Source organism: Colossoma macropomum, unplaced genomic scaffold, assembly GCF_904425465.1.
Source record: "Colossoma macropomum unplaced genomic scaffold, Colossoma_macropomum, whole genome shotgun sequence".
Lineage (NCBI taxonomy): Eukaryota > Metazoa > Chordata > Actinopteri > Characiformes > Serrasalmidae > Colossoma > Colossoma macropomum.
Window position 1 is genome coordinate 7,662,692 of NW_023494795.1, and position 27,933 is coordinate 7,690,624.

The 27,933-nt window shown below is 39.9% G+C and overlaps 1 protein-coding gene across 1 annotated transcript; it reads right to left on the reverse strand.

Moving 5' to 3' along the window:
- Positions 1 to 27,645, reverse strand: LOC118816074 (cell surface A33 antigen-like). Its single transcript, XM_036582583.1, has 5 exons — positions 27,630 to 27,645; positions 20,506 to 20,673; positions 3,877 to 4,188; positions 1,126 to 1,437; positions 1 to 146 (listed from the first exon to the last, which is right to left on the reverse strand). The coding sequence occupies exons 1-5, from the start codon at positions 27,643 to 27,645 to the stop codon at positions 1 to 3; spliced, it is 954 nt and encodes a 317-aa protein (XP_036438476.1).
- Positions 27,646 to 27,933: the final 288 nt, after the last annotated feature.

Sequence of the window (27,933 nt, forward strand, 5' to 3'; positions counted from 1 at the left end):
TCAGATGTAGAGGTCAGTGGGCGGTCTATTGATCATATGTGTTGTCAGTAGCTGCTCTATTGTTCTTCTTCTCCACTGCAGACTCACTGATCCATCTCCATCAGCGGTGCTGTAGTAAGCTGTAGCAGGATCTGGCACTGAAGTAGCTGACATGAACAAGAAAATCAAACAGGATCAGATACTGAAGCAGGTAAAATGCATGATGCATTCACATTCACTCAAGAACAGGAGCAAAATCAGAATGGCTTAATTGTATAGTTTGTACCTTTGGTTCTCTTGGTGAGATAGACCACAGCTACTATAATGTGGAGAAAGATCACAGTCACCAAGGCAAAGGGGACAAAGGGCTGTCCAGACTGTCCAGGTTCTGCAATAGCATCGGTGTATGGTAAGTTGCCTAATGTAGTAGCATATAGACCACTGCAAGACAATAGAGTAAGTATCTAAACATTAAAAATAAAGATTATAACACTATAATGCTTTTAAGGAATCTGAGACCTGACACACATACAATAACTCACACTGATAAGATGCAAGCCATTTACTTTTAATGACAATATATCAATACAATAACACAAAAAAGCTAAAGGCAATTACAGAAATGTGAGATCTGTGGTGAAAGGTCCTGCTATGTTTGTAGATTAAATTTGCTAACAAGAGTTGGAGTAGGTTTTGAAGTTGGGACCACTGTAAAGAAAATAATACTCCCCAAGCCCCCCGACAATCTCCTAGACAGTCAGTTAAAGCAGAGGAATGAGAAGAAATACACATTTTCCGTTTATTACCTAACCGAACATCTAATAAACTAAAGGATATTTGTACAGACACAGGACTAACAGTAGGGGACAGCAAGCATAGAGACACAAGCTAACAAATAGGGCTAGAAAGACACATGTGAACAGTAATAAGGAGGAGAAGTTGTGCTGGAAAGTTCCCAAAATGATTCCAGAGCTGGGTTTGTGTGACAATGAAATTGTTTCATAGTAATTATACCCACAAAACTACTGTATACACACCCTAACTACAGAATGCTTGTTGAATACCTTCTTGGATCATTTGTGATAAAAATTTATTACAATTGCCTAACTACATGCATCCCACTAGGAAAACATACCACTGTTTTACCTTTAACAGTGACTCTGATGTTTATCAATCCACTTTTCATAGCATTGCACTTGTAATCTCCTCCATCCTCTTCAGTCAGGTGTGATATGAGTAGAGAGAGATTTCCTGGAGAGTGACCATTAACCAGCTGGACTCTGTTTCTGTACTGACTACTCTCAAAGGTTATCCTGTCCCAGTTTGTAGTGGACTGGTTATATTTCAGCCAGGTGAATCTCTCAGGTTTGGCACGTAGGTAAATGCAGTAGCAGGGCAGCAGTACTGAATCTCCTATATGTGCTGCAATTGTTGTCCCACTGTTTTCCAGAGTGCAGCCTGCAGAAACCCATATGAACACAAACACTTCAAAGTGAGCAGGTGAACAAGTGACTGATCCTGATTTTAAACATGATTTTAAAAATTGTGGTTTGCAATAAGTCTGTCAGGTGTAATACCTGCCTTCACCACCAGAGGTCAGCCTCACCTGAGTACTGACTTACTTCCTAGTTACACCCTGACCTCTCAGCTGCAGCTCATTTACCTCCCTATATAAGGACCTTCAATAACACTGGCTCTCTGAGAGGTATTCCCAGTTATTCTGCATATCAAGCCTTGTTTCTTCTTGACTGTTGGATATTTTGGATTACCTAGACCCCTTTCTGAACTCTTGGACTCTGCTTTTTGATCTCCCCTTGGTACTTTTGCTGTTTTGTGAACTTTCTTTTTTTACTTTTGGACTGTTTCTGGCTCTGATTCTGGTTTTTGTGTGTTTTGAGTAAACGGGTTTCATGGATTCCAATCCATCTGGAGAGGCTTCCTTACAAAGTCATCCAGAAACCCAGGAGCTTTTTTAATGAAATTGTGTGAAAACAAAAGTTTTTGTTTTTTTTTCCATATGACTAACTACAGCTATTATCATCATATGACTGCACTGATTTTGTGCTACCAAAATCTTAGCATTAGCTTTGCAATAAATAGAGGTATATTAAGAACAGCAAACAAAACATATACACATTCAAAACACATACAGACACAGTTCCCTAGTTCACAAGGAGAAAAATTCCAGTCAAACTGTGCCGTCACACAGCAAAGTCCCCAGTTCATGAACTAGTCAAACTGCACTGTCAACAGTTTGCAGCCAAGTCAAACTGTGGTGTCACAGTGCAGAATGCCTGGATCGTGGCTTGAGAGTTCACAACCCAATCAAACTTAGTTCCACATTGGAAAAACATGCCAGCTCACGACCCAGTCAAACACAGGTACCATGGTAAAAGTGTTCTTGCTCATAGCCCAGACAAACTCTTCAACTGCTGTAAAGCTGTAAAAGTGTCCTGGCTCGTGGCCCAGTCAAACTCTACTACTGGTGCAAAATGTGTCCTAGCTCATGGCCCAGTCAAAATCTACTATTTAGGTAAAATGTGACCCAGCTTGTGACCCTGTCAAACTGTACCACTGCCATAAAAGAGTCTCAGCTCTTGACCCAGTCAAACTCTATAATGCCGTTAAAAGTGTCCCAGTTCATGGCCCAGTCAAACTCTACTACTGTGGTAAAATGTGTCTGGGCTGGCAAATGTGCCATTTAAACTCCGCTACTGCAGGGAATACTCTCCTGGCTCGCTACCCCTACCACAGTCTCTCATCCAGTTCTCAGCAAGGAAAGTTAAAAAACAAATCACAAATATACCACAAACCACAAAAAAAAAAAAATCTAAATGTAAAGTGCCAACAAAAATGTGCACAGCATTCTTACACCAGACATAAATCGCAAACATGTCTGTGTAAAGAGATGTCATATTGTAATTAGTTTATTTTCCTTTGACTGTTCATTTAAAACAACTGTGTAAAATTGTTACATAGCAGAAGTTGATTAAGTGTTTTTTTTTTAATTGTTCATCTAAAATGCTGTTTTGCTTTGCATCATTTTATTGAAAGTATTTATTTAATTTAGTTACATTGCATGTTATCACATTATTTTTAGGTGACAAACCTTGCTGTCAGAGGTGGGAACTATTGACACTCAAATCCCAAGTCAACTCAGTGAAGTCTCAATTTAAGTCTCGAGTTAGTACAGGCAAGTCTCAAGTCAAGTCCCAAGTCAATAAATGTGAGTCTTAAGTCAAGTCCCAAGTCCTAATCTTTGAGGCCTATACAAATCAGTCTGCATTCTTCAGCTAATTTAAAGCCATTTCAACACTGACTACCACAAACAATGGTAACTGTCATGTAGCCTTTTAATAACAACATGTTAGTAGTGTAAGGCTATATGTTAAGGTTTTTCTCTACCCTTCCATGGATTTTGTATTTTATTTGGTTACATGGATAATCAGGACAGACATAATGGTATACACAAACAGTAGTGCACTACACATTAAAACAGATTAAAGTACTCTTAAGCACTATTAAACTTAATAAATATATATTTGAAGATAATTTATGATTTTCAGGACCATTAGGAGCACAGGATTCAAATCAAAACTAGCTAAGCACTAAAAGTAGCTCAACAAACTAAAAACAACCACTAGTTTTAAATGAATTTAGACAACAAAAAACCAGAATGACCGAACTCATCAAAACTTACAGGAAAGACAGCAAAATGACAGTGAATGAAGTTCACTACTTTGAATTTTCTGTTCAAAATGGTCAATTCACCTGGTAAGTTTCTGCAGTGTAATTGCTAAGTGAGGACTTTAACACTACTGAAAATGCTTGTTAGCAACTGTTAAAACTCTAATGACCTTATTACCGAACTGTGGATTTGGATCAAATAAGTTTTACCTTTAACTGTGAGTATGATGTAGACATATTCATGTTCTTCAGCATTACACTGGTAACTTCCTCCATCCTCTTCAGTCAGGTTTGATATGAGTAGAGAGAGATTTGCTGGAGAGTGACCATTAACCAGCTGAACTCTGTTTCTGTACTGACCACTCTCACTGGATATCTCTTCCTGTGTGTTTATGTTGCCTTTTGACCAGCTGAATCTCACAGGTGTGGTGTACAGCTCAGCACAGTAGCAGGGCAGCAGCACTGACTCTCCTGTATATGCAGTAATGTCTTTTGTCTGCCATTCGTCTTGCAGTACGCAGCCTGCAGAAATACACCAGTTAATAGTCGTCACCATGAACCCCTTCTGAACATGCAGAAGTACTTTAAAAATCAGCTTTGATTTCCTCATACCATTTTATCACTTTTGTATCAGTTGGGTAGCCAAAAACAAGATTAATAAATAATTAGGCATCTTAATAAAAAGACATGCTTGACCAGCCTAAGGCATGCTCCAGACAGTGTGACCAGTTGTGTATGTCAAAAGCCTGTCTGTTGATCAAGTGTGTAGGTCAAAAGACTGTCTGTTGATCAAGTGTGTTGGTCAAAAGCCTGTCTGTTGATGAGGTGTGTAGGTCAAAAGCTGCTCTGTTGATCAAGTGTTTAGGTCAGTGGCTGATCAACTGATCAAGTGTGTACTCCACACCCAAAGTAACATTTTTCATTGTAAATGTTTTTGTATTGTGGCTCTGCAGTTCCTGCATGACTAAAGCTACCTGTTTTGGCGCACTGTGGCTTCTGTTGCAGAAATGTCACAGTCATGGTTTGATGTGCTGCACAGAGTTAAGAGGACACATCCACCATGAGTTCAAATCATACAGTTCTCAATTGAGCAGGAAGCTCTCATTGAAATTAAACAGGGGCTTTACAAAAACAACAGCTCAAATCACCAAACAAATGTTTATCCTCAAAGTAATAACTTACTCTTTAGTTATTTGTTATCATTTTGACCTACTAAATAAAATTGAGAAAAGTACCATCACAAGGCCAAATGTGTCTATAGTGAACACCTAACAAAACTTTACAGCTGATTCTATCAAGTATCTAGTTAACTGAATATGCATGTGGATCAAGACAGTATTTTACCTTTAACAGTGAGTCTGATGAAGATGTGTCCACTCTCTTTAACATCACATGTGTAATCTCCTCCGTCCTCTTCAGTCAGGTGTGATATGAGTAGAGAGAGATTTCCTGGAGAGTGACCATTAACCAGCTGAACTCTGTTTCTGTACTGACCATGCTCACTCGACATCTCATCCCATGTTGTTCCATTTTTGTTATATTTCCTCCAGGTGAATGTCTCTGGTTTGGTTTGTAGGTCAGTGCAGTGGCAGGGCAGCAATATTGACTGTCCTGTGTGTGCAGCAATCTTCATTACCTGCCTGTTGTCTTTCACTGTGCAGCCTGCAAAAGCATACCAGTTAACGACTTATACTATCAGACCACCTGAATATGTGAGTGCTTTTCAATCCAGCTTGAGAAAGCCAACTTACTCTTCTTCATTTTTTCTTATTATTATTCTGTGCAGAAAAATTGTCAAAACTTCTCCTTCTGTAGTTTTTGACCTAGAACTACCAAACTTAGCAAGATCTTAAAATCTATACCTGAAATGTACGCTTGTGCTTTACAACTGATCTGACGTACACTGTATACAGCATTTGTCCGAATGTGTTCTTTTTTCCATACACAAGAGCTCAAGGGGCTGACACTTTTTCCACACTACATATACACAGTATGAGCCGAATCACTCTAACTTTTATTCCTCCACAGTCAGTAAACATGATGTAGATAAAAGTTTTAGGATACTGTTTTTACATCACGGTAAAACACTACAACCACATGATCATTATTAGTATACACTCTGTAGCTTAAAGTTTTTGGACTATGCTGTCACATGATCATTCACCGCACACATTCTACACACCATACACTCCACATACCACACTACACACAGTCCATGCACACTCATCACACCACATATTATACAGCACACACTCTAAAGAACACACATCACACATTCTACACAGCACACACTCTTCTGGGACATCATAGTAAGTGCTTAACAACATCTTAGCAGGCACATGGGCACAATAGCAACCATCTAGCAACACTTTAGCAACTAACTGGATACCATAACAACTACCTAGCAACACCTTAGCTATGACCTTGAATACCATATCAAGTGCCTACCAACACCTCAGCAACCACCTAGGTACCATAGCAACTGCCTAGCAACAACTTGGCAACCCCTTCAGATACCATAGTAACCACTTAGCAACACTTTAATAACCAGCTGGGATACCAGAGCAACCACCTAGCAATACCATAGCAACCGCCTAACAACATTGTAGCAACCATTTGGGATACCATAGCAACCACCTAGCAACATTGTAGCAACCATCTGGATACCATAGCAACCACCTAGCAACACCGTACAGCCACCTTGATACACTTTTTTATGCTATCCCCTGGTATATGATTTTCAAAAACTGAGGATTTGGCCTTCTATTCTCTACATATACAGTTTTTGGAAATATTGGATATTGTAATATTGGTCATTTAGTCAATATGAGCCACAGTGTTAGTAAGCGCACATGACCTTTATGCATATGAATCATTCTGCTGAACTGGTTCAAAGTCAGAATTTTATATTACTCTTACTAAAATCATTTTCCTATGAATTAATTGTGTTTATTTTAATAAAATAAGTGACTAAACATTTTTCACTGCCAATACAAAAATAACATCTCCGAAATGTTACCAAATAGTTCTGGCAGTGAGAATTTTAGCAAAACTCAAAAATGAACTTTCCTATAAAGTCTTCAAATGTATTATTAGAAGTGTAGTACACAGCTGGCTTGACCCATCTCCTCCATTTAACCCTTTAAAAGGCCATAGCCTGCCAGCGGACCCTAAGATTTATTATACACTTCTATAACCTAAGAATAGCTCAACCAGTTTGTCCCTGTAGTTACTGAAAAACAAGCCTTAGTATGTAATAAGCCTGGGATTTTAAGAAGTTAATCACAACACTAGTGTGTTAAATGCAGTTATTTTTTATGAACAGTATGAAGCACTGTTTTGAGAAAACCATATTGATTAGGCCTGTCAAAAGGTAAGCAGAGGCTGCAAAATATTATGAGTGTTACATTTATGAAAAACTTGTTTAACATGCATTTTTCACTCTTCCTGAGTTCCCGAACCTCCTCACTACATACAGACAGCAGTACTGCAGATACAACCACTCCTTTAACCTACACTCTACACTGATAGCTCTCTACAGGACTTCACTGGGCTTTACCACAGCCTAATCTGCATGCTGCAAACAGGAACTGTTTTCAGATGAGCTCGTCTTCCTTTGTCTCTCTCTCTCTCTCACTCACTCACGCATAATAATCATCCTGTACATTCACATTTACACTATATTGCCAAAAGTATTCGCTCATCTGCCTTCACACACATATGAACTTGAGTGGCATCACATTCTTAAGCCATAGGGTTTAATATGATGTTGGCCCACCCTTTGCAGCTATAACAGCTTCAACTCTTCTGGGAAGGCTTTCCACAAGGTTTAGGAGAGTGTTTATGGGAATTTTTGACCATTCTTCCAGAAGTGCATTTGTGAGGTCAGACACTGATGTTGGACGAGAAGGCCTGGCTCGCAGTCTCCACTCTAATTCATCCCAAAGGTGTTCTATCGGGTTGAGGTCAGGCCAGTCAAGTACACATGGCACAATGCAGTCAGACAAGTACCGTTCTCCTGGCAACCGAGCAGATTTGGAAAAATCGAAGAGCTTTAAATCAAAATGGAATTTTGTAAATTAGGGATACATAACTAGAGGAATATACAAGAATACATGACTGGGGAAAACAACAGTGCATCTCCACTAAAACCTGACCAAATTTTCTCTCCATTTACTTCCAGAGTAATGAATAACTCAAGCAAAACATGCTAGCCAGCAAAACGCTATTGTTAGCTGTCGTTTTTCCCTTGCAGGAGTTAATCCTTAATTTTACCCCATTTAATGTGTTCCCACACACATCTACATGCTTATCTGGAGTTGATTTTGACAAGGCTTGTTGTCCAACAACATTATCCTACTTTGAGCTCTGCATTTATGAGGCTTTGGATTGGTTTATACATTTCACACTCAGTTTGCTCTCAGCTTAATAAGTTTAAGATCTCACCCACAACTCACCCAAAATTTCTTATAGTTGTCCCCAGACGTTGTTATTACAAGATCATGAGACTAAGGCCCAATCCCATTTCACCCCTCGCCCATACCACTTAGCCCTCCATTTTGCACGTTCACGTCTAGGGGTAGGGTGTTATGAATGTTGTTGAGATAGAGGGGTAGGGTGAAGTGTTAGGGCTACATGGGCCTCCAAACGAAGGTTTTTCAGAAGCACATACCAATTGGAGCGTTATGAGAAAACAAACACCTGCAAGATGGCTGCACACGAGACCAAAGAAACCCACAAAGAAAAGTATTTTCTCCATTAAAAAGTATGATAACCAATATATTGTCTTAGTTTAATGTCATTTCAATGTATTATGGTCCTTTTCTTCATAACAAACATAAAAATTCACTATAGTATGCTGATATCTCAACAGCTCAGTAGCTACATTACCCATTCCACCTTAAATAGTCCAGCAGTACTGGTGCCTGAAGTGCCAGAATGTAACTGCTGCTGCATTTAAGGTGGAACAACACGACAACACAACAAGAAGCTTGTGAATAACTGACTTCAGCATCATATCAAAGAATTAGGGGTGGGCAATAATAAATAATTGTCGCATCCCCCCTCTTTGAAGGCATATCAGTCTGTAAATGTAACTAAAGCCCAGCAGTGAGGTCTCTGAACTTCAGCCTCCTCTGCTATCATGGCAGACTGGCAGGGTCACCTACAGAGCACCGCTAGTAGCCTGATAATGAAGTAATGTTATTTTTTATTTGAGGGTCCCATTTCATAGGCAAATATTTCAACCACTAACCCTTGTAACTCAGTTCCAAGGAGCAAGGTGACATTCGAAAACAATGGGTAGGGATAAAGATAAGAAATGGGATTGGCCCTAAGCCTATGATGGTTTCACACTAAAATTTCACTGGCCTCTAGCAGCTGAACTGTCCATTGGAGAAAAAAATCTTTGAACAACTCAGTATCTCATGATGCAACATCTCATTTTGTCTAAATTTGACAAATAGTCTCAGATGAAATGTCAAAAATAGTTTGAGAAATCTAAAATGGCATAAAGTCACATAGGGTGGAAAGTGAAACAAACTGTACAACATTTGAAGTAGTGCAAGGTTTGAGAACAACTTTTGACTCTAGCCCATATAGCTGCACAGATATCAACCAATACTCAAATTCACTTATTATAGTACCTCCTTTGGACGACTAGGTTTCATTGCAGTTGTGTAAATAGTAAGTAGAATTTGGTAACTGCCTACCAAGTTTGGTGTCTCTGCACCTTACCATTTCTGCCAACCAGACATTTTTATAGCAGACAAAATAATCTCATTAGGCTCATACAGTGTATATATAGTGTGGAAAAAAGTTTCAGGCCCTTGAGCTCCTGTCGATGCAAAAAAAGAACGTGTTTGGACGAGCATTGTAATAATGAGCACAGATCTAAGCCAATCAATCTTTTAAGTGTGTCAAAACACAACACTATCACATTAGCACACTATATCAGTAGGAGAGAGAGAATAGTACACTCACCTTCAGCAACATAGAGCGCAAGCAGATAAAAATAAACCTGCATTCTTATTGCGTCCCAAAAACACCCTCACTGTGTACCTCTACTGCAGTAAAAGTTCCTACACCTGCTCTTCAACACTAAAGCATTCTGAAAGTCTGCCTTCACTGGATGTTAACACAGCATTAGGGTCACACAGAAAACAGGAAATGCATTCAGGTGAAATCATTCTCTCTCTCTTTCCGTCTCACACATGCTAAATATATAAATATGAGTCATGATTAGCTACTTCCTATATATTCTCTCTCAGTACTCGATGCACCACAAAGTCACCAATATTCACTTGCTCTCACTGTCTCACCCTCTCTCTATACCCATGTAGACACACCATTATTAGAAGCCCCTACTTTGTAGTTCCTCCTTACTAGTGTACAGTTAGAGACTGCAGTGCATCAGTGCATCATTGTTATGCCTTTGGCTTTGCATGGTCATAAAATAAAAGGGACAATGCTAGGATAGTCAACCGCCCTGCAGTCATCCAGTAGTTTTCAATAATGTATCTGTTTTCCATAATCAACACAGTGAAGACACAACAGATACAAGAGCTTTTGGATAAACAGGCAAACATAAAACAACTTCAGGAAAGGAAATGTCCCTTTACAGGTCTATTATTAACTGCTCCTTCTAGTTGGTATAAACTATATATAGGTGACCTTCTCCTTTGTGATACATTCTGAGACTTTGGCCCTTTAGCTTGTTTAAATCTGCTTCCAGAAGAGTTACAGTGTGTGCATGTTGACACTGACCACAATAAAGTAGATTGCCTACTTTGCCTAGAATGGGAGGTTTCTGTGAGCTACTGTGTTCCTATCAGTGTATAAAAGACACATGACACATCTTAGAAAGCACACAAGCTCATTCAGAATGCAATTCTGGATGGTCACAATGAAACGCAACTGATGTGTGACTTTTATTGCTACACTTATATTGCCAAAAGTATTCGCTCGTCTGCCTTCACATGCATATGAACTTGAGTGAGATCCCATTCTTAATCCATAGGGTTTAATATGATGTCGGCCCACCCTTTGCAGCTATAACAGCTTCAACTCTTCTGGGAAGGCTTTCCACAAGGTTTAGGAGCTTCTTCCAGAAGCGCATTTGTGAGGTCAGACACGAGACGAGAAGGCCTGGCTCACAGTCTCCACTCTAATTCATCCCAAAGGTGTTCTATCGGGTTGAGGTCAGGACTCTGTGCAGGCCAGTCAAGTTCTTCCACACCAAACTCGCTCATCCATGTCTTTATGGACCTTGCTTTGTGCACTGGTGCACAGTCATGCTGGAACAGGAAGGGGCCGTCCCCAAACTGTTCCCACAAAGTTGGGAGCATGAAATTGTCCAAAATCTCTTGGTGCTGAAGCATTAAGAGTTCCTTTCACTGGAACTAAGGGGCCGAGCCCAACTCCTGAAAAACAACCCCACACCATAATCCCCCCTCCACTAAACTTTATACTTGGCACAATGCAGTCAGACAAGTACCGTTCTCCTGGCAACCGCCAAACCCAGACTCGTCCATCGGATTGCCAGACGGAGAAGCGTGATTCGTCACTCCAGAGAACACGTCTCCACTGCTCTAGAGTCCAGTGGCGGCGCTTAACACCACTGCATTCAACGCTTTGCATTGCGCTTGGTGATGTAAGGCTTGGAGGCAGCTTCTCAGCCATGGAAACCAATTCCATAAAGCTCTCTATGCTGTTCTTGAGCAAATCTGAAGGCCACATGAAGTTTGGAGGTCTGTAGCGATTGACTCTGCAGAAAGTTGGTGACCTCTGTGCACTATGCGCCTCAGCATCCGCTGACCCCGCTCTGTCATTTTATGTGGCCCATAAGTTGCTGTCGTTCCCAATCTCTTCCACTTTGTTATAACACCACTGACACTTGACTGTGGAATATTTAGTAGAGAGGAAATTTCACGACTGGACTTGTTGCACAGGTGGCATCCTATCACAGTACCACGCTGAAATTCACTGAGCTCCTGAGAGCGACCCAATGTTTGTAGAAGCAGTCTGCATGCCTAGGTGCTTGGCTTTATACACCTGTGGCCATGGAAGTGATTGGAACACCTGAATTCAATGATTTGGACGGGTGAGTGAATACTTTTGGCAGTATAGTGTATATAGGTTGTTTCTGGAAAAGCAAATTACAAACCAAGCTACATGTCTATAATTCTCGCTTTGTTGGATGATGTTCTATACATATGATGTCTACCACAGGTCACGCTGCTATAGGGAGTATAGAGGGTGTGGCCATGCAAAGTGGCTCTCAGTGCACACCATACTACCGGTTTGAAAAGGACATTTGGTGTTATTGTTAATGGTTATTTGTGGCGTAGTTGTGTTGCTTATTGAATTTTTTCAGAGGAGGCTGGGTTTTGAGAGTCTGTACCTTGACCACCCTCTTTGTAAAGACTTGTTGTTCAAGTGCCTGTTTAATAAACAGCATTTGCCTGCATATGCAGTGCTTTCCATGTTGTCTTCTGCGCCATTGACAGAGAACTGTGCCAACTGAACAACACAAATACCCATTTGGCATCAGTCTGAAAAAGTTACACTCCTGCTGGGAACTGTGATGTTTTCTGTCACACCTGAAGAAGTCCAAGTATTTGTCAATGATACAAACCAATTTTCACACAACAGGTCTAGGTCAGAGCATTTACCCAAACCTAACATAAGTCAACTGTTTAATACGGGGGGTGCTTAACCTGGGGGTCGTGACCCCTCTATGGGTCCCGACAGGGTTCCAAAGAAGTTGCAAGATTGGTGCTATATAGAACCTCTGAAGCATCAGACAATTAATAACAAAAGGGGGAACTGCTTATTGCTCACAGTTGCAAAAAACAAAATATTAAACCAGCTGATGTTAACAATTTAAAGAACGATACGTTCCCTCCAAAACCACCTTATATCACACAGCAGTTTGTGACTGCAGCAATTCTGAACTACTGAAGGTTCTTGACTGAACTAAAAGATTCAGTGAGTGTTGAACTTGAAGCACCTTTTCAGCAAAAGGATAAAGATTTGCGGTTTCAAAGTGCTAGCTATGAACTGCAGGCCCAAACGTCCCATTAAGTGACTAAACTTACTATTTTTTCTGTAATTTCTGAATGTGTATGTTGGGGTGTGTGTGTGTGTGTGTGTGTGTGTGTGTGTGTGTGTGTGTGTGTGTGTGTGGGGTTAAGCATCTCGGGATGCATAAATTCTGAATGTAATTCCATCACTGGATTAACTTTGCATAACAATTTATAATGAATATTGTAGAATAATATTTCAGCATAATCAGAATACTATTACGTCATCTGTCATGACGATTAATGGTAATGGTGACACAATGGTAGCACGTAATCTGTAATGTCAACTCATGAGAGTGTATGATATTTTAGGGCATTGTTATATTTGACATTCAGTGTCATGAAGTAGGTTTTGAGTGGCGTTACCAAAAAAAACCTTTAAGAATATTTAATTTTTACATTTCACACTTGTTTCTGTATAGTAAAAAGACAAGCAGACACAAAAAACAATGTAGTCCAGCAAAATATTTTGTTTTGTATAAGAGTTTTAGGCGTGGTCAAATACTTTTATGTCAATGTCATCTTTATAAGTTTTGTGATGAATCAGGTCAGTGATGTCTGTACATTCACTCCCTCTGATATCACACCTGTACAGTCTCTCATCCTCTTCAGTAAGGTGAGATATGAGTAGAGAGAGATTTCCTGGAGAGTGACCATTAGCCAGCTGAACTCTGTTTCTGCATTGACTGCTCTCACTGGACATCACTTCATGTGTTTCTGTTTCTGCTGTATTACATCCAAGTGAACTTATCAGGTTCAGTGTGTAGGACAGTGCAGGAGCAGGGCAGCAGTACTCTCCGTATGTACGTTAACATAGAGCCCAGCCTACAGATATACACATAAGTATAAAGACTTCATTGTGAAACAGGTAGTTGAGGAAATGATGTTACCTATTTTTGGCGTGACCTTCACGCTTGTAGCAGAGCAGAAATTTAGAGCCTCCTGGGCCTTCTGAGAAGGCCTAATGATTTCTGGGCAGTAAAAAAATACATGTACTGTTATTACAAATTATTAATTTGGTTAACATTTTATTTTGAGTGGTACTTTGTAGATGATTAACTCTTAACAGTATCAGTAACACATCAACATATTAGTAAAGTAGCAGTAGTGCAACATCTGAATACATTGAGGTAAATATCTTGAAGATGTACTGATGATGCATTACTTACATTAAGTAGATGTATTTTTGATATATTACATGAAGTTGTAATGTTGGATGGTTCACCAGACCAGCACAGGTTCTGGGGACACAGGACCCAAGTGCCAAGCTTCTGTACAGCAGATGGATAAGCTGAACTAAAGGACTTCAGAATTTGATGAGTCCCTATTGGTGCTGCGCGAGCACTCTACTGCTCCACCACCACATCCGTGGTGAAGGCCGCTGAAAGGAGCTCCCTTATATGGGATTGCCCTTATATGGGAAAAGCTGTCCAAAATTTGTAAACCCACCCATTTTTGTCAGGCGGGAAAAAGAACAAAGGACGCCAGGGGAAAAGTGGCTTTCTCAGAAGTTGAGGGAAAATGAAGTAACTGAAAAAGGACAAATGACTTTCCCAACAGAAACAGGACCAAAAACAGAACAGAAAGTTGTGAGAGCAGAGAAGGAAGTCTTGAGAGGAGGCTGGAGAAAACTCCAAAAGACACAGCAATGTGTGTCTTCTTCTCTGCAGTTATAAAGCCCTCTGTCCAGGTGTAGGACGTTGAGCTTAATTGGACCTGGGAGGTGAGTGTCGCCTCCCTCTGGCAGCCCTGGAGCCAGCCCTTACAGAAGTAGGCTTTATATGGTACTTATATGAAGGATCTTTTTTTTTTGCACTGAGCCTATACTTGTTCATACATCTGGCCCTCACTTCCTCTGGTCACTCCCTTGTAGCTTTGTCTTGATGGTGTAAAGTTAGCCCCTTAACAGGCCATGGGTAAGCCTTAGTATGTAATAAGACTGGAATGTTAAAAGGGTTAGAGACTGTAGGCCAACAGTCCATCCACTAGGCCTTCGGTTTCTGACCACAGAACCACTTTTGGTAGGATTTTAGATGGACAGCCACTCTCAGTGACTCTGAAATGTTAAAATGTACAACACTGCTGTGCCTGATATACTCATACACTGTGACAAAGCTAAGCATTCTTTATAAAAGATATAACTATAATAGTTCACTTGCTGTCATGAGTGTCCAAGAAACCTGCTAAAAACACAGACTTAAACTACTGATAGAATGTACACTATATTGCCAAAAGTATTCGCTCGTCTGCCTTCGCATGCATATGAACTTGAGTGAGATCCCATTCTTAATCCATAGGGTTTAATATGATGTCGGCCCACCCTTTGCCGCTATAACAGCTTCAACTCTTCTGGGAAGGCTTTCCACAAATTTAGGAGTGTCTCTATGGGAATTTTTGACCATTCTTCCAGAAGCGCATTTGTGAGGTCAGACACTGATGTTGGATGAGAAAGCCTGGCTTGCAGTCTCTGCTCTAATTCATCCCAAAGGTGTTCTGTCGGGTTGAGGTCAGGACTCTGTGCAGGGCAGTTAAGTTCTTCCACACCAAACTTGCTCATCCATGTCTTCATGGACCTTGCTTTGTGCACTGGTGCGCGGTCATGTTGGAACAGGAAGGGGCCGTCCCCAAACTGTTCCCACAAAGTTGGGAGCATGAAATTGTCCAAAATCTCTTGATCTGCTGAAGCTGTTCTTGAGCTAATCTGAAGGCATCTCAGGATCTGCTGACCCCGCTCTGTCATTTTACGTGACCTACCACTTCGTGGTTAAGTTGCTGTCAGTCCCAATCACTTCCACTTTGTTATAATACCACTGACATTTGATTGTGGAATATTTAGTAGTGAGGAAATTGGACTTGTTGCACAGGTGGCATCCTATCATGGTACCACGCTGGAATTCACTGAGCTCCTGAGAGTGACCCATTCTTTCACAAATGTTTGTAGAAGTCTGCATGCCTAGGTGCTTAGTTTTATACATCTGTGGCCATAGAAGTGATTGGAACACCTGAATTCCATGATTTGGATGGGTGAGTGAATACTTTTGGCAATATAGTGTACATTTCGAAAGAATATATACATTCTATTAGAAGAGGGATTTATTTTATATATTTCCAAATGCACAATGTCCTGAAGTGTCTTGACATCACACTATTAAGATTTAAGCAATGCAGTCGTCATCCTTCCTAAGCCAAAGCTACAATAAAATAACAAGACTGTTTCACATCAAAGAGAATATGGACTTCACATAAACCCAACCATCACTGCAAAATTACATATGTATGGCATTTAGCAAGCACTCGTCCAGAACAGCTTACAAATTGATCGGCTTACAGAAGCAGGCAAAAGTAGTGTTAGGAGTCTTGCCTAAGGACTCTTAGTGGTATAGCATAGGGTTGAGCATCCTAACTACAGCATACTGCTACAGAAGCATGAGCAATGTTTATAGACCATGCATATCACACTTTGGAGACTTAAAAAATCTACTGGCAATAGCAATGGTGGCACAGACACAACGACATTTCTAAACACAAGCTAATTTATTTGTGTTTGGCTTTGGAAATGGGTTAAAAAACCTGTCAGTGTATTTCATCTTGCTTTCACGGGTCTCCCAGGCACATTTCTTCACCTTATCTGGAGCTTAAAATTCAAAATATACTATGGAAAACTGCACACTTCCAAAGGACTGAAAGACTGAATGAGGTAATAACGGATGGCCAGAGTTTATGAAGGTCTAGTTCTTTGTTTAATAAAGCCTGAATTAGACACTTCTAATGCTTTATTAACTATGCATGAAGGTTTATTCATTATGAGCTGTATTACTACATCATTGGAAGTCTACTATGTGAAAATCACTAATATTTAATTATTAGTTTTAATAAAGCAGAATAAACACTTTAAGACATTGCTATTGATAATATTGAACATGAAGTACTAATTTAAATTAACATTATTTGTGCATAATAGGCAATATTTTCATTCCTATAGGTTCTAGATAGCATCAGTTTACTTCAGGAGCGTGTTTTATTAGAGTTTATAAAAAGTTTAGTAAGTCATTAACATTAAATAAATTATTTCAAGTTTATTATGTCAGGTATAAACCAAACATATATAATAGTCAACATACTTTGCAAAAGGATTCAGATTGAATATGATATAATGAAGAAACATTAAGTAAGGCTATACATATCTACAGAGGAAAAAAAAAAATAGCTGCCACATGTTCAAAATCCTGTGTTGAAGGTTAGCTGTATTGAAAAACACAAGCAAAAACTTCACTCTTCCATACTTATAGCAATAAAGTCCATAGCTGGGCTGTAAAGGTCAGTAGCTGGTCAGTCGATCTGGTGTGTAGGTCATCAGGTTGTCTGTTTGCCAGGTGTGTATGTAAAAAGGTGGTGTATTGATCAGGTTTGTAGACAGGTTGCTGGTCTGTTGATCAGTTGTATGGGTAGCCCAGTAAGTGGTCTGTTGATTGGGTGTGTTGGTCAGTAGCATATCTGCTATCAGGTGTGGAGGCACTGGCCTATTGACCAGATGTGTTTTCAATAGCTGGTCTGTTGTTCTTTTCCACTGTAGACTCAATCTTCAGTGGCAGTGCTGTAGTAAACTGTGGCAGGATCTGGTGCTTAAGTAGTGAAATAAACAATAAAATCCAAATTCAAACAGAATCAGACACTGAAACAGGTAGAATAAATGATGCATTTACACCCACTCAAGAACAGAAGCCAGATCAGAATAGCTTGATTGTGTTGTTTGTATCTTTGTTTCTCTTGGTGTGATAAACCACAGCTACTATAATGTGGAGGAAGATCACAGTCACCAAGGCAAAAGGGACGAAGGGCAGAGACTGCACAGGTCCTGCAATAGCATCAGTGAATGGTTAGTTACATAGTATGGTAGCATATAGACCATTGACCCATATACAGTATCTCAGTCATAATATGAAGGCCATTCCCTTTAAATTGTAAAATAAATTGGGAAAATAATAAACAAAACAAAAACAAAGCTAATGATAATTACAGAAATATGAGACCTGTGGTGAAAAGTCTAGCTATATTTTTTATTTTGCTATCAAGTGTTGGACTAGGTCAAAATTGAGGACAATGGAAAGGAAAAAAAAAATTTGCTGTTATAAACGAGCATCTCACCAACCCCCCTATCAATCTCCTAGACTGCCAGCACTAAAGCATAGGAATAATAAGGAATAATAATTTCTCAGACACAAGTCAGTTATTCTGTTTGTTTTTTTGTTACTTCACTAAACATTTTATAAACTATGGGCCATTTGTACAAACATGGCTAAAGAACTAACAAGAAGCAGGCGAACACAATCATGAGTGGATCAGACACAGCAGTACTGCTGGAGTTTTTAAACACCTCAGTGTCACTGCTGGACTGAGAATAGTCCACCAACCAAAAATATCCAGCCAACAGCATCCTGTGGGCAGCATCCTGTGACCACTGATGAAGGACTAGAGGATGACCAACACAAACTGTGCAGCAGCAGATGAGCTACTGTCTCTGCTTTTACATCCACAAGGTGGACTGACAAGGTAGGAGTGTCTAATAGAATGGACAGTGAGGGGACACAGTGTTTAAAAACTCCAGCAGCACTGCTGTGTCTGATCCACTCAGACCAGCACAACACACACTAACCCACCACCACCACATCAGTGTCACTGCAGTGCTAAGAATGATCCACCACCCAAATAGTACCTGCTCTGTGAGGGTCCATGGGGGTCCTGACCACTGAAGAACGGTAAAAGGGGGCTAAAAAAGTATGCAGAGAAACAGATGGACTACAGTCTGTAATTGTAGAACTACAAAGTGCACCTATATAGTAAGTGGAGCTGATAAAATGGACAATGAGTGTAGAAACAAGGAGGTGGTCATAATATTATGCCTGATCGGTCTGTGTGTGTGTGTGTGTGTGTGTGTGTATGTATATATATATATATATTTATATATATATATATATATATGTATATATATATACACACACACACACACCTACTAAATGCAAAACCCTCATTAAAGAACTTGTTGGAACTTGTCAGGAATACAGATCAATGTTTTACCTTCAACAGTGAGTCTGATGTACATTAATCCACTTTTGTTAGCATCACACCAGTAATCTCCCCCATCCTCTTCAGTCAGGTGTGATACAAGTAAAGAGAGATTTCCTGGCTGAACTCTGTCACTCTCAAAAGGTATCCTGTCCCAGTTTGAAGAAGATTGGTTGTATTTCTTCCAGGTGAAAGTCTCAGGTTTGGCACATAGGTGAGTACAGTAGCAAGGCAGCAGTACTGACCCTCCTGTATGTGCTGCTATTGTTGTTCTACTGTCTTCCAGACTGCAGCCTGAAAAAAAACATGCAGGTGATGTTCATTTTTATTTTAAATTCATTTTGATTTTGAAGATTGTGGTCTGTAAAGTCAAAATAACAGTGATGGCAATGTTACCAAAATAGCAATGTTTTATTTGTATTTCATTACAAAACCAAGGACCAGTTACATTACAAATAAAAGCAAACAAAACATACACACTCTTTCAGTAACACACAGGCCCAGTTTCCCAGTTGATAGGAAGAAAAAATTCTAGTCAAACTTCGTTGTCACACTGCAAAATCCCCGGTTCATGGACTAGTCAAACTTTGCTGTGCTAGTTTTGAATTTGCAGCCTATCAAAACTCTGGTGTTTGTGTCAAAGAGTCTCCTGGCTCACTACCCAGAAAGACTCTGCATCCATGGTAAAAATTGTGCCTGATCACGTCCCAGTCTAACTTCAGTTCTTAAGTGAAAAATGTCTCAGCTCACAACCCAGTCAAACTCCACTACCGTGGTAAAAAGTGCCCTGGCTCATGGACCAGTCAAAGTCTACCACTGCGGTAAAAAGCATCCCCGCTCATGGCCCAGTCAAACTACTACTGCAGTAAAAAGTGTCTCGGCTCATGGCTCAGTCTACTACTGTGGTAAAAGGTGAACTGGTTCATGGCCCAGTCAAACTCTACCACTGCAGTAAAATGTGTCCCAGCTCATGGCCAGTGAAGTTTAACCTATCTGGTTTGCAACATTTAGCCAGCATGTTCTCATTCAAATCAAATCTAATATCCTCTCTTGCTTATATCTGCTTAGATTAGCTCTTGCTTAGTATGTGCTGGGCTCCTAATACTACATCCACTGTGAACAAAATAACTCTAGAAGTGACCCAAACCAACTATGCCTAGTTCAAAATCAACTATGCCTGGCCTATTTACATACTTTTAATAGCAGGTTTTCTGTGTAACCATTATCATTATTTGTGCTAAGACTGATGTCCGATATAATATTTGTGATTTTTGCTAAAGGCTAAGTGAAATGATGTGAGAAATTATTTCAAAAAATGATGTGAGAAAATATTTCAAAAAAAATTGAAATTTCTGTGTTCTGAATGCATTCTGCATTCAAGCATGGGCCAACTGTTCATGGTTTGGTCCAAACAGAGTGTAACTGTACTAACTGTGTGAAGAGTGTTGAAAAAGAGAATTAAGTACTGAAAATGTGTGTAAAAATAACTGCAATAAGATTATCACTGCACAACGGATGTGGATCAACTAAGTGCTTTACCTTCAATAGTAAGTATTATGTAGATGAAGTCACGTCCTTCAACATTTACACTGGTAACTTCCTCCATCCTCCTCAGTCAGGTGTGACATAAGTAGAGAGAGATTTCCTGGAAAGTGACCATTAACCAGCTGAACTGTACTGTTTCTGTACTGACCACTCTCACTGGATATCTCTTCCCACACGTCTCTGTTTGTGTTCGGTTTTAACCAGCTGAATCGCACAGATGTTGTGTACAGCTCAGCGCAGTAGCAGGGCAGCAGCACTGACTCTCCTGTATATGCAGTAATTTGATTGGTCTGGCCATCATCTTGCAGCACGCAGCCTGCAGAAACACACCAGTTGATGACAATCACTATCAAAACTATGTATTCATATATGTATGAATATGTAGAATTGCTTTACATATCAGCTTTGATTTCCTCATACCATTTTATCACTTGTTTAACATTTGCTTAGCGGAAAACAAGACTGAGAAATAATTAGGCATCCTTTAAAATATGATATGTTTGACCAATCTAAGGCATGTTTCTGCAAAACATTGTCATTTTACAGTAAATGCTTAAGTTTTAAAAAGAAAGATTTCAAAATGACACTTGGTCTAATGCTTTCTAAAATTGTTAAAAATTGCTACAGTACTTTTGGGAAGCACATCATTTTGGATGGTAAGGCTACTTGATAACATCAACCAGCTACCGGAATCATTTCTTAGGTAAGATTTGAAGTGGGTTTAAAGACAACCAATCAACTCAACCAAATGATTTCAGCTGCTGTCCATGGTTTACCATAATATTACCTGCAGGTTCGTAGGTTAGTGACTGGCCTATTGATCAGATGTATAGGTGTGTAGCTGGTTTGTTGATCAAGTATGTAGGTCAAAAGCTGCTTCATTGATCAGGTGTGTTGGTCAAAAGCTTGTGTGTTGATCAAGTGGGTAGGCTAAAATCTGTTCTGTTGATCAGATGTGCAGTAAACAGCTGGTCTACTGATCAGATTTGTAAGTCATTGGCAGGCCTGTAGATCAAGTGTGTGGGTCAGTAAATGGTCTGGTAATCAGGTGTGTAGGTTAGTATGTAGTGGTTTGTTGGTCTGTAGTTCACTCATGTAGACAGTCACAGATGACAGTGAGAAATTAGCATTCAATTACTCTTCTTATTAAACATATTTCGAGGACAGTTTTGATCCATGTTTATAATACTTCCCCATGGGTCCAATGTAACAAGAATTTTTGTAGTTAAAACATTCAAGTACCACTTGCTTTAGGTTTCCTTCTACAACCCCAATTCCAAAAAAGTTGGATACTGTGTAAAATAAGTAAGTAAATAAATGTAAATAGAAACAGAATGCAATGATTTGCAAATCACATATAGCCATATTTTATTCACAATAGAACATAGAACAAATATCAGATGTTACAAGTGAGACATTTTACCATTTCATGAAAAACAGTAACTGATTTAGAACTTGATGGCAGCAACACATCTTAAAAAAAGTTGGGTCAGAGGCAACAAAAGGCTGGAAAAGTAAGTGGTACTAATAAAACACAGCTGGAGGAGCAATTTGCAACTAACTCACATGACTGGAAATCACTGCTTGGGCTCAGGAACACTTCCAGAAATCATTGTCTATGCAATCCATAAATGCAAGTTAAAGCTGTATCATGCAAAGCAGAAGCCATATGTCAACACAATCCAGAAACGTCGCCATTTTCTCTGGGCCAAAGCTCATTTAAAATGGACTGAGGCAAAATGGAAAACTGTTTTATGGTCAGATGAATCAAAATTTGAAATTATTTTTGGAAACCACAGATGCTGTGTCCTGCGGACTCAAGAGGAGAAGGACCATCCAGCTTGCTATCAGCACAGAGCTCAAAAGCCTGCATCTCTGATGGTATGGAGTTGCATTAGTGCCTATGGTGTGGGCAGCTTACACATCTGGAAAGGCACTATCAATGCTGAACAGTACATAAAGGTTTTAGAACAACACATGCTCCCATCCAGACAGTGTCTCTTTCAGGGAAGGCCTCGCATATTTCAGCAAGACAATGCTAAACCACATACTGCATCCATCACAACAGCATGGCTTCACAGAAGAAGAGTCCGGGTGCTGAACTGGCCTGCCTGCAGTCCAGACCTTTCAACTATAGAAAATATCTGCCGCATCATGAAATGAAAAATCCAGCAAAGAAGACCCAGGACTGTTGAGCAGCTAGAATCCTACATCAGACAAGAGTGGGACAACATTCCTCTCCCAAAACTCCAGCAATTGGTCTCCTCGGTTCCCAAACATTTACAGAGTGTTGTTAAAAGAAGAGGGGATGCTACACAATGGTAGACGTGGCCCTGTCCCAACTTTTCTGAGATGCATTGCTGCTATCAAGTTCTAAATGAGTTAATATTTTTCATGAAATGGTAAAACGTGTCACTTTCTACATCTGATATGTGTTTTGTGTTCTATTGTAAATGAAATATGGGTTTATGTAATTTGCAAAGCACTGCATTCTGTTTTCATTTATATTTATTTACATTTTACACAGCAGCTCAACTTTTTCAGAATTTCAGAATTTAGGTTTGTACATCAGCAGCCTCTCAGTTTAATTAAAATTTAAAAAATTTTATGACATCACATAATACAGCATCAGATTCTAAATGCACTTAGCACAGAACTCAGTTCATCTCAAACCAGCAAATGAACATGTTTCAAAACACAGTCAAATCAATATAAAATAATTGCTTATTTTCTAATTATTGTTATGTCAAAATAGTGTTGTATTTTCTCAAAATAATGGTGTATTTTGTTAAAATATTTCACACTTTCTCAAAGAGTACTAACTTCTTCCATAGATATTCCATTCCATATTATTTTGACCTACTGAAATTAAAATTTCAAGAAAAGTACCATTCCTTACCTTTAACAGTGAGCCTGACAAAGATGTGTCCATCTTTCTGTTTAGCCTCACACATGTAATCTCCTCCATCCTCTTCAGTCAGGTGTGATATGAGTAGAGAGAGATTTCCTGGAGAGTGACCATTAACCAGCTGAACTCTGTTTCTGTACTGACCACTCTTACTGGATATCACTTCCCATTTATTTACGTTTATGTTGGCTTTATTCCAGGTGAAACTCTCGGGCGCGGTGTGTAGGTCAGTGCAGGAGCAGGGCAGCAGGGCTGACCCTCCTATGTGTGCAGTAATGTATACCCTCTGTTCGTTGTCTTTCAGCGTGCAGCCTGCAAAACCATACCAGTTAAAGTCTTTCACTGTCAAAGCCCATGAATATGTGGAAGTGTTTTAGAATCCAGCTTTCGTTTTCTCATATTATGTTGTCATCATACATGTAAAATTACACAACACACACACACACACACACACTTTCTAAACCGCTTATGGGTCGCGGGGGGAGCTGGAGCCTATCCCAGTGCTCAATGGGCGTAAGGCAGGAAACACCGTGGACAGGTCGCCAGTCCATCGCAGGGCAAATTACACAACAGGGACACATGTTTGACCAGGCTAGGCCCAGTTTCCAAAATGCATCATTACTTTACCTACTTGTACTGCTAGGGAAAGAACTGGGTAACACTTTACTGTACAACAATGTTCATAAAGCTACATGACAGCTATATACAGTGCTGTAAAAAAGTTTTTTCGCTTCTCTGGGCTCATTTAAAATGGACTGAGGCAAAATGGAAAACTTTTATGCACTTTTTTTTGGAAACCATGGACGCCGTGTCATGTGGACTCATGAGGAGAGGGACCATCCAGCTTGTTATCAGTGCACAGTTCAAAAGCCTGCATCTCTGATGGTCTGGGGTTGCCTATGGCATGGGCATCTTACATGTCTGGAAAGGCACTATCAATGCTGAACAGTTAATAGAGGTTTTAGAACAATATATACTCCCATTCAAGAAAGGCCTTGAATATTTCAGCAAGACAATGCTAAACCACATACTGCATCCATCACAACAGCATGGCTTCACAGAAGAAGAGTCCGGGTGCTGAACTGGCCTGCAGTCTAGATCTTTCACCAGTAGTAAACATTTGGTGCACCATGAAACAAAAAATATAGCCAAGAAGACAAGGTATGTAAAAAAGTATTTGCCCCTTCCCAATTCCTTTTATTTTTGCATATTTGTCACACTATAATATTTCAGACCATCAAACTACTTTTAATCTTCAACAAAGATAGCCCAAGTAAACACAAAGTGCTGTTTCTAAATGATGATTTCATTTATTGAAGGAAAAATGCTCTACAGCCCTAGCTGGCCCTATGCGAAAAAGTTAACCAAATTCAATTGCTTATTGTGTCATCAGCCACACCCAGGCATGATTACTGCCAGACCTGTTGAATCTGATCATCACTTAAATAGAACCTGTCTGCCAATATAAAGCAGGCTGGAAGGTCTCAAACAGCAGCACACGATGGCACATTTTGAAGAGATTCAAATACAGATGCGAAACAAAGTCAAATCAAGTGAAGAAATCCGCCAGTCTGGAAAGCCATTGCTAGGGCTCTGGGACACCAGTGAACCACCGTGACAGTCATTATCCACAAATGGAAAAAACTTGGAACAGTGGTGAACCTTCCCAGGAGTGACCAGGCTACCAGAATTTAACCAAGAGTGCATCAACGTCTCATCCAGGAGGTCACAAAAAAAACCAAATGAACTACAGGCCTCACTTGCTTTAATTAAGGTCAATGTACATGATTCCACAATAAGAAATACACTGGACAAAAATGGCATCCATGGGAGAGCTGCTAGGCACAAAGCACTGCTGACCAAAATAAAAAAAAAAAATTAACAAAGCTCATCTTGCATTTGCCAAAAAACTTCTAGATGACCCCCAAGACTTTTGGGATAACATTCTGAGGAATAATGAGTCAAAGGTGGAATTGTTTGGAAGACGCGGGTCCCATTACATCTGACATAAAGCCAACAAAGCCTTTCTATAACACATTACAACATTATTACTTTTAGTCCAATGTATAATCACTACAGTAACATCCTTTTTTTAAGTAGGGATTTTCAGCACTCTTGCCAGCCTTCATCAAATACAGAGAAAGACAGCAAAATATTATGAGTTTTACATTTATGAAAAGATTATATTGAGGTTTTTTTTTGTTTTGTTTTTTTTTCCATTGTATTTTTTACACCATGCTTAATGGATGAGTCATCCCTGATTTGAAGGTAACCAAGGAAGTCACCCAAATACTTCTAGTTGCTGTCCACTGTTTAACCTTATATGATCAGCAAGGTTACAGCAAATTTTGAAATAAGCTTTAAATGATACTGTGGTATTTACTGGAGTATCTACAGTATGAGAGAGAATGGTTCACTCACCTTCAGCAACATGGAGCACAAGCAGGAGATAAAAACAAACCTGCATTCTTACTGAGTTTCAACACCCTTTCACTATGCCCCCTGCCGCAGATACAACCAGTCTACACTACACCTTACTAAAGACTGATAGCTACAAAAAATACAATACTGCACTACTTCTGCAACATAATCACAAAACTACAGTCCGCCTGACACGAAGAGCACACAACTGTAACGCCTGTAACTCGGTTACTGTCCCTGCAGGACTTCGCTGGACTCTCACACCCTAATGTGCATTAGCAAACCATGTTCAGATGAGCTCATCTTCCTCTGTCTGTCTCTGTTACTTACTCACACCAAATAAAGTCATGCAGTATCATTCTGTAAGTCGCCACTTGCTAATTCTTCTTTATTCTCTCGATCACGTGATGGATTGTGTCACATAAAGTCCACACCACATTTTTCTTTCTCCTCGACAGCTACATTCATTGGCCACTAGGGCTGAGTGATATAACGTTAATGTTTTCAGGACACCAGGATACAGAAATGAGAGCTCTTTACAGGTATCTACAACCAGTCCAGTAGACAGTCTGGTGCCTTGGATGCATCATATATATGCATTGCTAACAGGTGTATTAAATTAAGCGCACCAACATGCATAGACAAACACTGACAATAGAATGGGCCATACTGAAGAATGCAGCCTTTGCTGGAAGTTAGTTTGTGCCCTTTTGTCCTGCTAGATCTGCCCTGGTCAACTTTTTATTTATTTATTTTTATTTTTTATGCTGTTTTTCTGAACTGAATGTGTCTAGGAGCAACAACAGCTCAGCCATGAAGTGGGAGACCATGCAAACAGTGAGTATTGAAGCACATAGCACATAAAAATCACCCGGTCACTCACTACAGAGTTTCAAACTGCTTCTGGAAGCAACATCAGCACAAGAACTGTGATTGTATATATGAAAAGGAATAGACACAGATGCAGATATAGGAACAGCAGTATGATATTCTCCATGTATCTTTTTCAAAGATTACATCAAAACACATTGTTATCACCTTAACAAAGCCAACGCGTTGCATGTTATCAGTAGTAGAGAGAACGGCACACTCACCTTTTGCAACATGGAGCACAAGCAGCAGATAAAAGCAAACCTGCATTGTTATTAAGTCCCAAAGCACCCTCACTTGGTACCTCTACTGTAGTAATACACTCCTACACTCTTATGCTCTTCAACACTACAGTCTTCTGAAAGACTGATGTCACTGGACTCTATCACACCATAATGTTCACACAGTAAACAGGAAATCATCTGGTGAAATCATCCTCTTTCTTTCTCACACATGCTAAATATATAAATGTTGTTTTCTATGAGTCATATGAGTCAAGCTACTTCTTATACCTTCTCTTCCAGTACTTGATGCACCACATAGTCCCATGTGATCCTCTCTCTATACCCCTACCGTGTAGCTCCATCTTACTAGTGTACAGTTAGAGACTGCAGTACCTCTGTTGTCTTTCTCTTGATTTTGCATGATTATAACAGACGAGGCCAGGTGCTAGGATAGCCACCCACTCCTTAGATCCAGTAGCCATCCAGCGATGATAATAAATGTATTTATTTTACTAAATCTACACAGAGAAGTCAAAATAGATTCAAGAGTAAACAGACAAACCTAATAGAACTACAGAAAGAAGTCCTTGATTAAACTATTTTAAAGGAGATTATTATCTTTATCCAAGTGAGCATCTCATTGGTAATACTGTAACAAGGTGGATTCTCAGGAAGAACTCAGATAACTTGAAGTTCCTCCTAATTCATGGCTCTTACTTAGCTTGCTAGGCCCAGTCAGTTACCACAACACACAGCAGAACTTAGCCCCACCCTTTAAAATTAGAGAATGTCTCCATGCTGGTGCCCCACTCTGATTCATTTCAAGATGTATGGGCCTCACATGCTCACCAAACAGCATCCCCATGCTCGCTGTGATGTGGTGCCAAGTCACAGGGAGTACTAATAGTACCTGCAAGGCTGGCCCTTTCAGCACCAAGGCTAACTGCACTGATTTCACCTGGCCCCCTCTGACTGCCATTGCCGCAACTATCTCAGGTTGCTGAAAAAGCTGGCCAACTCCCCGTACCTTCATAACACCTTACCTCAGGCAGAAGCACTGGAGGTGTAAGGGTCACTTCAACCACCAAGTTCGCTCACATTGGTTACTTTACCTCTGGATGTGCATCCAGGGAATGCTGGTGTGTCATCATTC

Coding starts and splice junctions, on each gene's coding strand:
- LOC118816074 (XM_036582583.1), bottom strand. Junction 1,438..3,876: donor CATCATACTCACAGTTAAAG/GTAAAACTTATT, acceptor GGGTTTCTGCAG/GCTGCACTCTGGAAAACAGT. Junction 147..1,125: donor CATCAGAGTCACTGTTAAAG/GTAAAACAGTGG, acceptor TGTTCATGTCAG/CTACTTCAGTGCCAGATCCT.